General features: G+C 42.0%; 1 protein-coding gene across 2 annotated transcripts in view; it reads left to right on the top strand.

Moving 5' to 3' along the window:
- The window catches only part of tmtc3 (transmembrane O-mannosyltransferase targeting cadherins 3), a 32851-nt gene extending 24982 nt beyond the window's left edge, over positions 1–7869 (top strand). Inside the window, exons 11-15 of one of the 2 annotated variants that reach the window (XM_037767188.1) lie at positions 746–849; positions 2237–2406; positions 3619–3845; positions 5477–6271; positions 6841–7869. In XM_037767188.1, coding sequence (XP_037623116.1) covers positions 746–849; positions 2237–2406; positions 3619–3845; positions 5477–6271; positions 6841–6860 — 1316 coding nt within the window. In that variant the 3' untranslated portion in view covers positions 6861–7869. Of the gene's footprint in view, positions 1–745; positions 850–2236; positions 2407–3618; positions 3846–5476 lie in introns of both variants that reach the window. The other variant, XM_037767186.1, reaches the window with a different exon arrangement.
- Positions 7870–15196: the final 7327 nt, after the last annotated feature.

Genomic DNA, 15196 nt, shown 5'->3' on the forward strand with positions numbered 1-15196 from the left:
CAAAAAGGAGTGCAGCTGAACATGTGAGAGGGTAAAATCGAGTCGATTTTGCAGGGATCTCAGAGATGATGAAAGGGACGACTGTTGGAATTAAACTTTTGCTTCGAAACACTTAACATCCTTCTAATTCCATTACAAGTCCAGCGGGTGTTTATGTTGATTTTTTTGTTTTAGATCGCCATTTCCCTTTCCAGGAACTTCTCTCCACACATGATTAACATCGGGCCTATTGTCTGATGACCCATCGCTCCGAAAACCTCATGACTGCATGCACCTCACGAACCCGTACTAAACTAATATTTCATTTTGATCCATTAAATGTGCAGTTAGAGTAAGTTCAGCCTCTCCCAGTATTTCTGTTTTGCTTCACAGCTTAGTTTTTCCAGGAAGCCTGACACATCATCACTTTTGCCGGTTCACCACCCAAGAGTGTTTCCCCAAAGATTACCGGTGTAAACACATTAACCCGATGAGGATTTCCTGTTATGCTAATCATCAAGCATCAGCTCTGCTTGTCCTGACCCCCTTTCAACGCTTCACTTTTTCCTACTGGTTCCCAGAAGGATTTATTTTGCTTCTTCTGAAAATCATTTTTCTTTTGAATACAGCATTAAGGTTTTATTTCTCATTAAGTATACTTAACATTAGTTTAGCTTATTTGTGGAAATGTTAAAACATGCATATTTCAGCCTGTAGTTGATTTTTTTTATTGCCTTTTCTTATACTCCATACAATGTTTCTGCAGATGACATTGGTGCTCACATGAATGTTGGAAGAACCTACAAGAACTTGAACAAGTCCAGGGAGGCAGAAGATGCCTACTTGGTTGCCAAATCCCTCATGCCACAGGTATGTCATCATGTCACATGCAAAGCTCAAAGGAAACACTTCTTCATTCACCACTCCTACTCACCACAATCCTCTCCATTCATATTTGTTTCTGCCTTGTATTCACTTATTATTCCTGCTGTGGCCTTAAAGCTTGTTGTAGGCGAGTTTGATCTTCAACAACTACAGACTTTTAAACATATACATATCCAATATTTAACTACATGATGCAGCCAACATTGATTATGTTCAAGAAATTTCAGTTTTGCTCGTACAATTTGCAACATGTGATATAACATAATATGCTGGTGTGTCAACCTTGGAATTTCTTTTTTTTAAATCTAAGAGGCAGCTTCCTCCTGGTTCACATCACCCAACTGAATAAGACAGCATCTAGATTGAGAGCGATGATACTCAGGGGGGGTTACAGTTACGAGGCACGTCACCCATAATTGGGACAATGACCGAAGATGGAGTCAGCACCCAAAAATATAGGCTGTATTCGAAACCGCATACTATACTAGCAGTATGTACTGATTTGGCCAAAGTATAGCATGTCGTATGCAAACAAAAGCCAAATCCACTTCTGTTACAAACATTGGCAGCGAATTGAAAATTTGCTCCAACGCTTTCGGAGTTTAGACGCTCCACAAAACGTCGGGGTTCACTAAGGGGACGGTCCGCCAGGCAGTCACGCTCACAGACCCTGCTATGAGCTGGCGGGAGCTCTCTAGAGACCGGGTCTTGTAGACAAGAGGCTTTTATTTCCTTGTTGACGGATGGTTTGCTTAAATATCACTACACAACGGTCCGTTATAAATTTAACAGGAACCTGTGGTTGTCTGCCTTCTTGGAATTGAAAAGCTCCACAACCGCCCCGTGGGCGTAGCTCGCTCGAGAGATGTTCAGTCACATTCACAGACCGGCTACAGAGCAGCAGGCAGTGGCGAAGGGAGAGGCGAGGGAAAGAGCTTCCTCTGATTGGGCAGCCAGATAACCTGCTGAGACAACATGACTCTTTTTAGCATTACTCTTATATCTGTAGGGAGATCAGTCCACTGTTTTCTTGCTGTAACTGAAAAAGCAGTTTGAGTAAATTTTGTCGGGCAATGTTTTAAATTTACCGTCTCTCTTCGTTTATGATCCTGTTTGTCTTACTTAGTTTCATACTGCATACTACTTAAGAACACAGTATGTACTGTAAACTGCATACTGTGTTCGTCAGTAGTAGCCTGAATACAGCCACAGTCTACATTACAATCTAGTCTCTATTGGTTGAATTGTTACACTCTTAACACAGCTCAGAAACATATGTGACTATTTGGTAACACTATGATTAGACAGATTGTCATCAAACACGTTGTGGTCGACCTTCCAATCACGGACTTCTCTGTTGACCACTCGTCAGGTTATTCCTGGTAAGAAGTATGCGACACGTGTGGCCCCCAACCATCTGAACGTTTACATAAACCTCGCCAATCTGATCCGGGCCAACGAATCGAGGCTGGAGGAGGCCGACCAGCTCTACCGACAAGCAATCAGCATGAGACCGGACTTCAAACAAGCCTACATCAGCAGGCAAGATTTTTAACTTTGTACTAATCAGATGATTTACCAACCTTTATTCTTTCCACACAAATAGGAATACAATAACTACACATGTTGTTCAGTTTGTTCTAACTGTGGAATATTAGTATTAGTATAGTATTGCTTGATTGTTGTCCATACTGTATATACGTATATTCTGACCTTTAGAGTCACACATTAGGCAGATCTACGGTGCTGTGATACATTTATTGTTGTGTTGGCTTTCGACTCTAGCACACTGGAGCTCCGTTTTCACTAAAATGAACATGCAATGCCATTCAGACTCAAATGTGGTGAGCTGATAACTGTTTTGTAGTATTTGCACTTAAATCAGGTAAGGTGGAAGGTGCTGTTGGATATTTTGTTTCATTTCTATTTAAGTGCTAGTTAATTAACTACAGGACTGAACGTTTTATGTTGCATGTAGTCACTACGTTTTGTTAGACACAGTTCAGTTTTTTAGTTTTTATTACATTCTTAATTAAACAAAAATGTGCGTAACATGTTAGGCTTCTTATTTACCGTTTTCTTAGCAATCCAAATTCTAACAATAACCAAAAGTACACTGACGTACAGCCCCATCTAAAACTGACTATCAATCCACATTATCCAGAAAGAGTTGCAAGATACCGAATGATTAGTCCAAAAAATCCTGGAAATAACACACAAATTCTTGAATTTAAATTCAATACCCTCTTCAGATCTTTGTTTTTTTGGTTCTTTCTACTCTGTAATTAGGGTCTGTAATACGTGCTACTGTGTCTCTAGACTCTTGTTTCTAGTTATCACCTGCACCCAAGCATGACAAAGAAAAGGTTCCTTCAGTTATTTCTCTGGAAGTGGACTTTGATTGCCACAGAAAACAAATATGAATAACATTGAAAATGTACAGGCTTTACTGTAAATCATCCATCATGTAAAATATATTATTACCACACTCTGGTCAAAGCGCTTTTACACTACATGACAGCATTCACCCGTTCACACACACACATTCACACACGGAGACTGCCAGACAAGGTGCCAACCTGCCTATCAGGATCACTCACACACACTGATGGCGCAGCCTTCGGGAGAAATTTGGGGATCAAACCACCGATCTTCCGATAATTAGTGTACGACCCGCTCTACTTCCTGAGCCACAGCCGCCCCCTGACTGACTCCCGTTTTCTTTCTGCGTGCTTTTTAATTTGTTTCTTTCAGAGGGGAGCTGCTTCTGAAGATGAACAAGCTCACAGAAGCCCGGGACGCCTACCTCCGAGCCTTGGAGCTTGACCGCACCAACGCAGACCTGTGGTACAACCTGGCCATCGTCAACATTGAGATGAAGGACCCGTCGGAAGCCCTGAAGAACTTCAACCACGCCCTGGAGCTAAACCCGCGCCACAAGCTGGCGCTCTTCAACTCAGCACTTCTTATGCAGGAGTCTGGTGAGTGAAGTCTGCCAGGTCTGCAGAGAGGAAGTGAATGGATCTAATCCAGTCTCCGGCTGGAGTTAAAGAAGGGGAAAGCCCCCACTTGAGCACTTCTTTAAGGCCCTAATCGGCCTTATTCAGGCCAACTTGTAGGCACAAAGGAAATAACCTGATGTTACCTTTAGGGTGTAACCAGGTGCTTAACAATTGGTCTTTATGCGGCAACGAACCCCGTGAGCTCCGGCAGAGAGTTCACGGCCAAGTTTCTGTCAGGTCACGCTTCATTGACTCGGTGACAAAAAAAACCCATTTAATAAGCAGTTATATTTACAGCAGGTTTGACTGTAGATTAAGGCGACTTATGTTAGCTTTTCCACCCATGTTTCTTTGCTTTTGTAAACCTTACCGCGGTGTTCATGCACTCTTTACTACCAGCACATTCCTGCTGCAGGTTAATCCGGTGTGTATATACGCAGGAAGAGTACTTTGTTGAGGCAATAAACATCAAGGATCACAGTCTATTTCATTTTTTTCTAACTTTTTTCAAACTAAATCGACAGAGAGGTGAGTCATTACGTTAGCAATATTTCTTGTCGACAGATACATGTTTTCCTTTTCCATTATGCTCACCTCAGCGTGACTGTGACCGGTCAACCTTTTGATATGTCAGCACAGGTTTTTCAGTGCTGCTTCATCAATCAAAAGGAGTTTCTAAGAATCGTTTTGTTCCACCATTTACATGACATCTACTCTTAAATATGATTCATAAGACGACTTTTTTTTTTTTTTCTAAATAGCATTACGCAACATGCTCCATGCATCACAAACTTTAAATTATTCTCTTCAGTTGCAGTCTTATAAACACAAGTTTTTTTTTATTTTTTCTTGACTCCTGAAAACATCTGTATGAGGTTGTATTATAGGCATAAAACATTTTTCAATGTGGATAAAGAACACATGCAAAACATCACATGTACAGGCTATATGATATTTTTTTTCACAGCGTTCTCCGTAGCTATTTATTTGTTTATACTTCGCTATCTCTTAGGGGTGTACCGCAATTTCTTTTTTTCTTATTTTGAAATATTTTTTTTAATGCCAGAATCAATATATTTGCTTCATTTGAGTCTATGCGGAAGTAGAAGGAAGTTACTGCTTTTATTATTGTAGTCTGAGTAACGTGACGTCATATCCGTTCCTTGCAGCACTGCAGACTGTGTAACCCTCGCGGCCAGTACAAGCTCTCTCAGAAATGCTTTGCAGACATTCTGAAAGCTCTTTGAACGTCCAGAGCTGGAGTTTTCTGTCACCTAATTCGTCTAACTTTTGATTATTTTCAGCAGCAGGTGGCCCGGTGCACACAGATGTTGAAGTGGGCTGAGCTCCAAACATGCCACAAATTATTTTCTTCTCATTACTCACATTCGTATTTTGGCTTGTGTATGTGTTCACTTTTCTGACTCACACCAATTGCCTCTAGCAATTACGGAGTTGGCCAACTTTATGAGAAGCTTAAATTAAATTCTCAACTGAATTCTGAAGGTTCTGAACAATAGCAGCGATAGACGGTGTCTCCCTAAACCTCGGTAGTTGAATGTTAAAAAATTAAATGACACCTTATCTTCTGTTTCTTCTTTCTGTGGCAGGTGAGCCGAAGTTCTGGCCCGAGGCCAACCGTCGTTTCCTTACCTACGTGGAGGAGGAGCCCGAAGATGCCAACGGCTACTTCAACCTCGGCATGCTGGCCATGGATGCAAATGAAAATGCAGCAGCTGAGCGCTGGATGCGTAAAGCCATTGGTTTGCAGGCAGGCTTCCGCAGTGCCCTGTTCAACCTGGCGCTGCTTTACTCTCAGTCCAAACGCGAGGTGGATGCGCTGCCTGCGCTGGACGAGCTGCTGCGTCACCACCCGGAGCACATCAAGGGCCTGATCCTGAAGGGGGACATCCTCATGAACCACAAGAAGGACACACGCGGCGCGAAAGCCTGCTTTGAGCGCATTTTGCGCATGGACCCCACCAACGTGCAAGGAAAGCACAACTTGTGCGTGGTCTACTTCGAGGAGCGCAACCTGCCGCGTGCCGAGCGCTGCCTGGAGGAAACGCTGGCCCTGGCGCCAAACGAGGAGTACGTGCGCCGTCACTTGAGTATCGTACGAAATAAAATGGCTGCTATGAGCGCAGCGGGGCAACCGCTTACTGCTACTACCGCCGCAGCAGGGGGAGCAACCATATCGGCTAAGGAGGAAGAGCCAAAGAGCGTTAAGGAGGGGGCGGAGGAGGTTGCTGAGGTTGAGGAGGAAGGGAGGGGTGCTGATGCTGTTGGAAATGAGGCTGGGGATGAGAAGAATGTGCGGAAATCCTCTGCAGAAAGCCTCGGAGGTGTGGGCGTGGACCAATCAGAGTCTTTGGACAGTAGCCAGTCTGACAAGCGGACTAAGGGTAAGTCCACTAAAGAGATTAAAGATATAGAGAAAAAAAGGGCAGCTGCCTTGAAGAGACTAGAGGAGATTGAGCGCATATTAAGTGGTGATTGACATTGTTATAATTTATAGCTGGACTACTTTTATAGAGCTCTTTAATGCTCCAGGATAAAACTGCATTTCCCCCCTTAGAAATGTGTAATCAAATGTCATTTTACTCCTTTTGATTTATTCACTTGATCGCAGGCTGCTCGGCATGGCCCAGTTGATTTAACACTAATCATGTAAAGAAGGGAAATGTTGATCCGCACACAAAACTCATGTAACAATAAGCACAAAGCCAATTGGGGATAAATCTATTTAAAGCTTATGGCAGATGCCATTGTGTGTGTGTGTGTGTGCTTCATCTGAATGTGATTTCACATATCGTAGATCTGCAGTATAAATAATTCTTTTTCTATGTGTAGTCATTGTTTATCACTGGATTTTTTTTCCCTCACTAAGATGTGACTCACGCCTGTGTGTTATTGTTTTTAAAAACAGAATGATTGTATCTCGGACAATTAAAGGAAATGACATGTCCCCCAGATTTCCTTAAGGCGGGATGATATCTGCAGAGTTTGGGGCCTCAAAATAACCCTCCACTCCACCGTACATCAACACCAGGCTTCTGTTCTGTTGCAGCAACGTCATCTAATCTTTATTGATCTCGCTCGGCACTTCCTGCCACTACATCATCGGCCTCTGCTCACAGCTGCCTTCACCTCAAAAATCACATTGGGATCCCATCTACAGACTATTATCTCACTCCCTTTGTCACATTACCCTTTCACATCTCCACGGCTGTCTCCCATCCTTTAGACACAACAGCCACATTAAAAGATGAATGCTCTTCCTGCTCGTGTTAGTAAAACCGCCCCCCCCCCACACACACACATCGCTTTGACCAGGACAACAACCATTCAATGTGACGGTCAACAATGACGCACGCTCTTCCTCAGCATCAGGCTTCATCATGTGTTCCTCACTTTCATGTTCCTTCCACTTTACAGGGGGGAATTTTTCACAGCACATTTGCAGAAAACAGATCTCCACATTCATCCCGCTCCACGGTGACGATGTTGTTTTAGCTTACTGGCACGGAAATAACACTGGGATGTTCCACATATTCAAGGTTTTGTAGTAGCCTTTGTATTCACTTTCTTCAGCTTTTACACTTGTGATCACTCTGAGGCAAAAAATACTCTGCATCTCTCTGTAGCTACTACCGTCATCTAAGCCTGCTGAGAGCGAGTACACAAACTAAAACTTGAACAGAAATCAGACATGCTCAGATCTCTTCGCGCTGGTTTCCTCAAGACCATAATTAAACCCAGAACCCGATGATTAAGACCCCGATCAGACCGAGTGTGTTTTAGCAGCCTGGGGTGGCTTTATGTAATTGTTTTCAATGAGATTGAAGCGTTTTGCGCGCTGCTTTTGCGCTGCTGAGTGCTTCGCGTTTTTAAAGGAGTGCCCTGAACGCCTCGGATTAAAAAAAATTAAATTAAAGCCAAAAAGCGGCCAACGTCTTTAGTGTTTTTTCTCCTTGTGGTGACTTTTGCTGTATACCCGGAGCTTTATGACTTAACCAGCCGTAGTTACCATGATCTGAACAGAAAACAGCAGGAGGCAAATTAGCGCGGTACTTGAGATTTTGGGTAAGTTGTTTTCATTAATTTAAGCTCTACTATTAACTATTTGGGTCGCGTACAGTTCATGGTTTGCCAAGCAACGGCAATATTAACGTTACTGTCGGCGTCTAGACTGCATTAAGTGGGTAACATAATGCAGGAAATGCAACATTAATATTTTCCTCCGATTTATTATAAAATCACGAAGAAAAACAATATATTAACTTATTATGCACCGAACAATTAACTTCCATGGCCAACGTCAACAAACTCGTCACAACTCGTGAACGCAAAGCTTTCAGAAACTTTCCACTTACGATGTCATGAATACCACAAAAGGGGGGCGTTCATATGGACTTTTCTTGTCAACACGGTGAACACGACCCCATTTGAAGGCACCATAAGGTAATGGTAGCACTCATTTACTGGTTGCCTAGCAACGTATAGAGTAAAAAGATGCAGCAAACTGCAAAAAACGCTGTGTCTGATCGGGCAACAAAAAGGCACTTTGGTGCGCCTCGCGTTTTTCACCTGCAAAACCTAAAACAAACGATTCTCTGCTCTGATTGAGAGCACGTAAAGAGGCCAATAACTGACTTACCAAAAATCACTTTTGTGACTGCACAGATGGTTTACAGCGTCGGAGCCCTGATAGTCATGAACTCAAGTTGTGAGCAGACTTGTGATTGTAGCTGTGAGGCAGGTCAACAATTCAAGTTCAATAGATCACACTCAAAGCAAATTAAGTTAGAACTATTCCTACTCTACAAGTTAATTCTAACGTCTTCACTCCGTTTTTGCTTCACGGTGCAATAATTTGTTTCAGACCCTCTGCTCGGTGCAATTCTTGATAGTGGAATTACAAGACTGATTACTGTATGTTAGCAGCACTGTGGTGGTACTAAGGAGCCTTGCTATGCATTGACTTTGTTCAGCCCTGAAATTCTATGTACATAATATTTACAGTGTTCTTGTATCCGGTGTTATTTATTATGTTTTTATTCACTACAAATACTGTAGTTGTTTTTGTTTGTTTACCACTTACAGTATGCTTTAAATCCATGGTGCATTATTTTGTCTCTATTAATTTTCAATATGTGTACATGTCAGAGATGTTTTCAATTTTAAAACAACAGAGCCATGTCAGTGTTAAACATGTATGACATAATCAATATCAACTGTCTGCCCCAAAAAGTAGGTACAGCTTTGAACGAGGAAACATCCAGTTTGCAACATTTTCTGTTTGACCTCGTTTTGCTGAGTGGCTGGTTTTTTGTACAATTTAAGATTTTCTTTTTTTATGCAATAACCCTTGGTGGTGGGTGGTGGGGGGTGGTGGTGGGGGAGGGCGGGGGGGGGGGGGTGGTCTAGGTTATTAAATAAAGTGAGATGACAACTCATTGCTTTTGTTTCTGCTGTGTCTGATTGCAACATGTTGGTCTGCTGCAGAAGTACATGCATCATGGACTCTTTAGTGCATGTCATACCACGGGGCACGCTGCGCCATCCCTCGCAGAATGTCAAGCCCAGTGCCAATCCAATTTGATATCCTAAATTGAGTTCCAAATTGAAATCCAATGTACCAAAAGTAGGCTGTTGTTAGTCTCTCTGACCAATTTTCGATGTAATGTGATTTACAAATACACGGCATCTAACGCAGCTATCTATCCCCCTTGACATGATTTGACTTCCTTCCTGCACTGGTGCTGTGTCTTTGAGGAAATGTACAGAAAATTAAAAGGGTTTTTTGTTTGTAACAATGTGTTCACTATGCTCTATGTACAACGTCAGAGAAGGCTGTAGATGTAGACGGAGTAAAGTATTGCTCCAGGATAAGGAGTTTTAAAAGGTCAGGTAAAGATGAAGCGGGTAGAATTAGAGCAAATGTGATTTAAACAAGTGGAGGAAAACAACCAATCAGAGCCGAGCTGGAGCAGCTGTCAATCACTCGCAAACTCCGATCGAACGGTCAAACTAGGCAGCGCTGATCAAATATGAATCAATATTCTGTTACTGTAATGCCAAATGTTTTCAGAAACATATTGTAGTGTGCTGTTTAGCTGTAAAATGAGAAGGAAAGAGTTTGTGAGTGATTGACGGCGGCCTCTTTTGAATGAAGAGCCAATTGGAACATGTGTAAGTGTTCTTGGGCAAGATACTTAAATCCAAAATTGCTCCCGAAGGCTGCGGCATCTGTGTGTGAAGTGAGTATTTAGATTAGATCCTGATTGGCATGTTGGCAGCCTATGCCATCAGTGTAGGAAGAAGGTAGGAGAAAGGCGCTACATAAATGCACGTCCTTTACCGTTTAAACGTCTCTTTGTGACGGGGTAATCTTGGGACAAAGAGGAAAGATTGAGCAGCCGATCTGGTAATTACTTTGGAACAGTGTGAGAATGAAGCAACACAGGAAATCAAAGTGAGAACGTGTCAACCCTGTGAGCCAAGCCAGAGGCTGATGCATCAGCTTGACTGGAGTAGAGTGTAACTGTCAAGCAATCAGTCACAATGCGCCTTCAATGCAGCGCGATGTGCTGTCGGCCTGAACGCTTCACTTCGGGGTTTCTGCTGTCACACATACCTGCTGTGCAGTTATCATGGAGATGGAGTGTGTGAAATCATACTTGCCAACCGCGAGACCTTAAAAATAGGGAGGATTTCAAAACTGAAACGGGGGGGGTGTGTGTGGGGGTCATCCCCCAATAAAATATGAGTTTCAGAGACTTTGTTTCCTCACATTCTGGTGACTTTTAAAGAATGAAAATAACAAAATAATAAGTGCACTGCAATCACATTTTAAGTTAAATAGGCCTACTTTTAAAATGTACTTTTAATTCTCAGGAAAGAAAACTACTACTGACTAATAATTCGCTCCTCTGGCGGGAACTTTTGTGAATCTCTAGTGTAAACTAGGCTAATATTCATCAGTTTTCATTCATTCATTCAACAACTTTTTGCCCTTGCTTGAGTATTTCTTTATCTAAGTACTATTTCCATCTCCTTCCCTCATCCACTGATTTTCTCCACTTCCACTTAAAAGACATTGGGGAATTTGTATGTACAGTCATGGGAACCTTTAAATTTATTACAACTATGAACACAAAGGCTCGGAGCCAAAGGGGCGCAAATGCCATGTTGGGCAAATATGAGTATTATATATCCAATGAAAGCTCTCAGTGAGATCTTTTCAGTTCCAAAAGTACACAACTGAAATGACAACGTGTCAAAAGGGCGTTAAGTTTTGACATAACAAAGCATCATGGGTAGAGCACGCTAACAACAACACTTGGGCTTGGAGCCAACGGGGTGCAAGTAAACATTTTAATCAGACTTGAATCAGCTGCTGTTGCCATGTACTTAACATAATATTTGATTTAAAGTAATAAATACCTAAATAAATATATAAATCCGCAACTGAACATCAGACTCAAAGTAATAGATACATCAATAAATATATAAATCTGGAACTGAACATTAAACCCAAAGTAGGCCTTATTAATAAGTAAGGGATAATGTACAGCGAGCCGGTCATTGAGCTACTGAGCTACTGCCGTCCAGTAAATCTAACCCCGAGGCTAGAATAATGTGTTGAAGGTTTTTTTCATGGAGTGCAGAATTCAAACTAGGATATCTAAATAATAAATAAGCCTATTTAAAACGTAATGTGAAGCATTGTGCATTTATGGCTGGACCGCACCGAGTAACATGTAGCGCAAATTAAATTGTTAAGAAGCGTATGAATGTGCTCGGTAAATTTAATGCCAATTTCTAAATTAGATTTAAATGTTTCATGGGAACTTTGGTGGCTCTGCATTTCACAACTCTTTAATGAGTCCAACCACCAAACGTTCTCTGTAGCTTTCTCAGTTTATACAAATACGAGACTGATTGAAGCCTGATCTGACGTGGATGTTACAAACCTTCTCAGGTCACTGTAGGTGAAAGGTGGAAGGTAGGGTGTCTGCTGGAGGTCTGCAGTCTAGTTTCCCAGCAACCGACAAACAGTAGCTTTGCTTGTATGGTGAAAGGTCGCCGTTGTCACCCCTGTTCATTTACTTGACCTGGTATCTATGACCCTGGTACACTTGTAGCTCATTGATGAGGCCCACAACAAACAAGGCAGATAAGCTTATTTTGGGATGCAGACCATAAATCATTCAAGTGTCAGTGAAGCCCGCCAACTAAGAGGACTTTTAAGTCCTTGAGCTAACACGCCTTCTCACCTTGTCTACTTTAAAGCAAATTTTTCCACCTGGATGCTCGGCTCCGTTTGACCCTGGGCGATAAATTTCACACTGCAACGCAAAGACAAAGATCTCTGATCGCTGTGTGAGGCAGAAGGGTGCACACCAACAACAAAGATCTGGGTTAGCACAACTAACAAGTAGTGCGACCAGAGATAGTTGTTCATTTATTAAATTTCTATTTTGTTTTATTATAAATTTAGTATGTTCATTATTTATCATTTTATTTATATTATCTATTATTTGATTATTATTAATATTTATTTATTTATAAGAGAGCAACCAGAACAAAAACAGCTGTGTTTGGGGTCGTTCACATGCCGCGTTGTTGTGCCCTCAAATCCATTGTTTTTGTAGAAACGCGAGAGCCAGCGTTTCCCATGAGCCTATTTTTCATGGCGCGACGGCTGTGTCCCGTTAAACTTCTGAAACGCTGCAGCGCGCACCGCATGTCATGTGACGAGGAACAACCAAATCACAGCTGGCAGATATCTTTTTTTTCTTCCACAAATATCAGTCTACGGTAAATATATGTGGGAGAAGTTAATCATTTTAGTGCAGCGCTACTCAGAGCTTTACAGCTGTCCCACAGTAGGCTTGCCGCAGTAGTCGGTGTTACACGGTGCTCGGGCACACACCGATTACATAACTTTGCCACCTCCTCCACCGTTGTTTCGCTTTTTTTTACAGAAATAAAATCCATTTAGTTCATTTTCGCACATCAGCGCCGTGTTATCAATACATAGTCGGACGACGAACGCTTCAAACTGTAAGTGAAAGTTTCTGCTCAGTATGGAGTCTCAGCATGGAGTCAGATTTCACACACATCACGAGAGAGAGTTGACAGACAAGATGATGGTGGAGGATTTGGTGTCAAAGCGTAAAGCCAAAGCGCCTATTTGGCAATATTTCAGATTTAAACCAAATGGTTAAAGGGAAACCATAACGTTAATGAGGTGATCGCAGTGAGGAGGAAGGAGCGGTCACAGCCGGTGTGCGTGGCGGAGCAGCGCCGGGTGGAAACCTGCGGCCCCGCAGCGAAAGCTGGACCGTAGAAGCCAGACACACAGCCACCCGACGATAAAGATCAAAGTAAGTCATCTTTTCTTGTAAAATGTCCGGTGTAATCGGTAACACCGTCACATCCCCCTCTCCCACAGACTATTTGACTTGCTTCACCCTTTCCGTCCGAGGACGTCACAGTATCTGGTTGAAAGGTCAGTCAGACTGACAAATCGAGCAGTAACGTTACTGTGAGGGATTTACGATGCTGGAAATCCATTTATCTTTGTTTTGACTTTGTTTAGTTTAGATAGTGAGGCTTTTACTGCTAAATTACCGCAACTTCGTCATTGTTATCGCAGCACGTAGGTTTTGGTAGCGACAGGCTGCTCCACTCAAAGTGTGTGAAGGAGCGCTATCGCAGGTCCTTCCTTCCTGCGGCTGTCAGATTCCACAATCAGCACTGCTCCCAGTAGACCACGTACACACCAAAAACTGACAATAACTGCACAATATCAATACTACTCAACTTCAATTCATACTGTGCAACACTTTCAGCTGCAATTTCATTCCAATTGTGCAATTGTGTTAATAGACTGTTTATTGTCAATACTTTATATTTTGTACCAATTTTTAATACTCCCCTTGTTTATATTGTTCCTATTTTTATATTTCCTTCTACTTAAATTGTTCATATTTTATATGTCTGTTTACTTTTGTTTAGCTTTTTTTTACTTGTTTTTACTGATGCTTTTTGTTTCCGCACTATCCCCCTTTGCTGCTGTACACGGCAAATTTCCCCACTGTGGGACTAATAAAGGAATATCTTATCTTATCTTATTTTAGCACCAGCAGGGGCGACAGCAGCGCAACCTCCCAAGCACCTTGGGTAAAAAGGATGAAAGCGGCACGGCTGGCGTTTTCCACATGTTTTTAGACACGGCATGTGAACTTTGGGTTTTGGAGTGATGGCCGGACAACTCATCATGAGTTGAACTCTGGAAAATTGTAATGGCCAATTTTTCATTGTTCACTAAAAACAAGTAAAGGAATAATGAAAATAAGTTGCCCTAAGGACTTCTATTGCAGATCAGATAACTGCAGAGAAAATAATAACAGCTCAGAAAAAAGCAGATTCATCATCGTTCCAAATGAAGACAAATGAAGATCACGACCATCAAAGAAACAGATGCTCGCATCGAAACACTGCGCCATATCATTAGATATTTTCCTGCCTTTGGTCGCTTTGCAGATGTAATAAGAATCTCATAGGACTGACTTCAAAGAATGTGCACTGAGAAGATGCTAATGCATGCAGACAGACACTTTATTTATAGCGTGCAGAATGCCACACCTTTTGGAAAATGGTAATAACATCCATTTTAGACAAAACACATGAGTCATCCAAGTGTTTCTCTCTCTTTCATCCTACTGTATGTAATGACAGGTAACCGTTGACGGAGACTTCCATGCTAATGAAACACCCTCAGTCACATGATGAGTGTGACCTTATCACGTATGTCAGCACAACAAAGCTGTGGAACCAGCGTTCCTGACTATGTGATTTTTCTTTCTGTCTCGAGTCCAAATGTCACAGAGTGGAATGTCAGGCATCTTCACATGGTGCCCAATAGTCTGTCTCACTGAATCCCATGAAACTATAATCAACGAAACACGCCGCAATTTAATTTACCCAAACGCCAGAAAGACACAGGAAGGCTGCCCGCACAAACAGATAAGGATTTACTCTCCAGCAATCTATAAGAGAATATCATAAACGTAATCCATATTGCAGCACTTTCTTTTGTCTTACTGATAATTCGTCTACTACTACAGATAAAACTGTGCATTGCTCTGCGTCTGGTATTGTAGGCTACTTCTATCTTTATGACTTTGAAAGTGATGACCTTTTTTTCTTCAAAAGGACTGTTTGAGGGTTTAAAATTGATTTTTAGATAAATAAAACGGTTGGTGTTAAAGTCCAGATGAAATAAAAAAATGCCCTTTAAACCCTTTTAGATCACG

The sequence above is a fragment of the Sebastes umbrosus genome, chromosome 4 (assembly GCF_015220745.1).
Source record: "Sebastes umbrosus isolate fSebUmb1 chromosome 4, fSebUmb1.pri, whole genome shotgun sequence".
NCBI classification, from domain to species: domain Eukaryota; kingdom Metazoa; phylum Chordata; class Actinopteri; order Perciformes; family Sebastidae; genus Sebastes; species Sebastes umbrosus.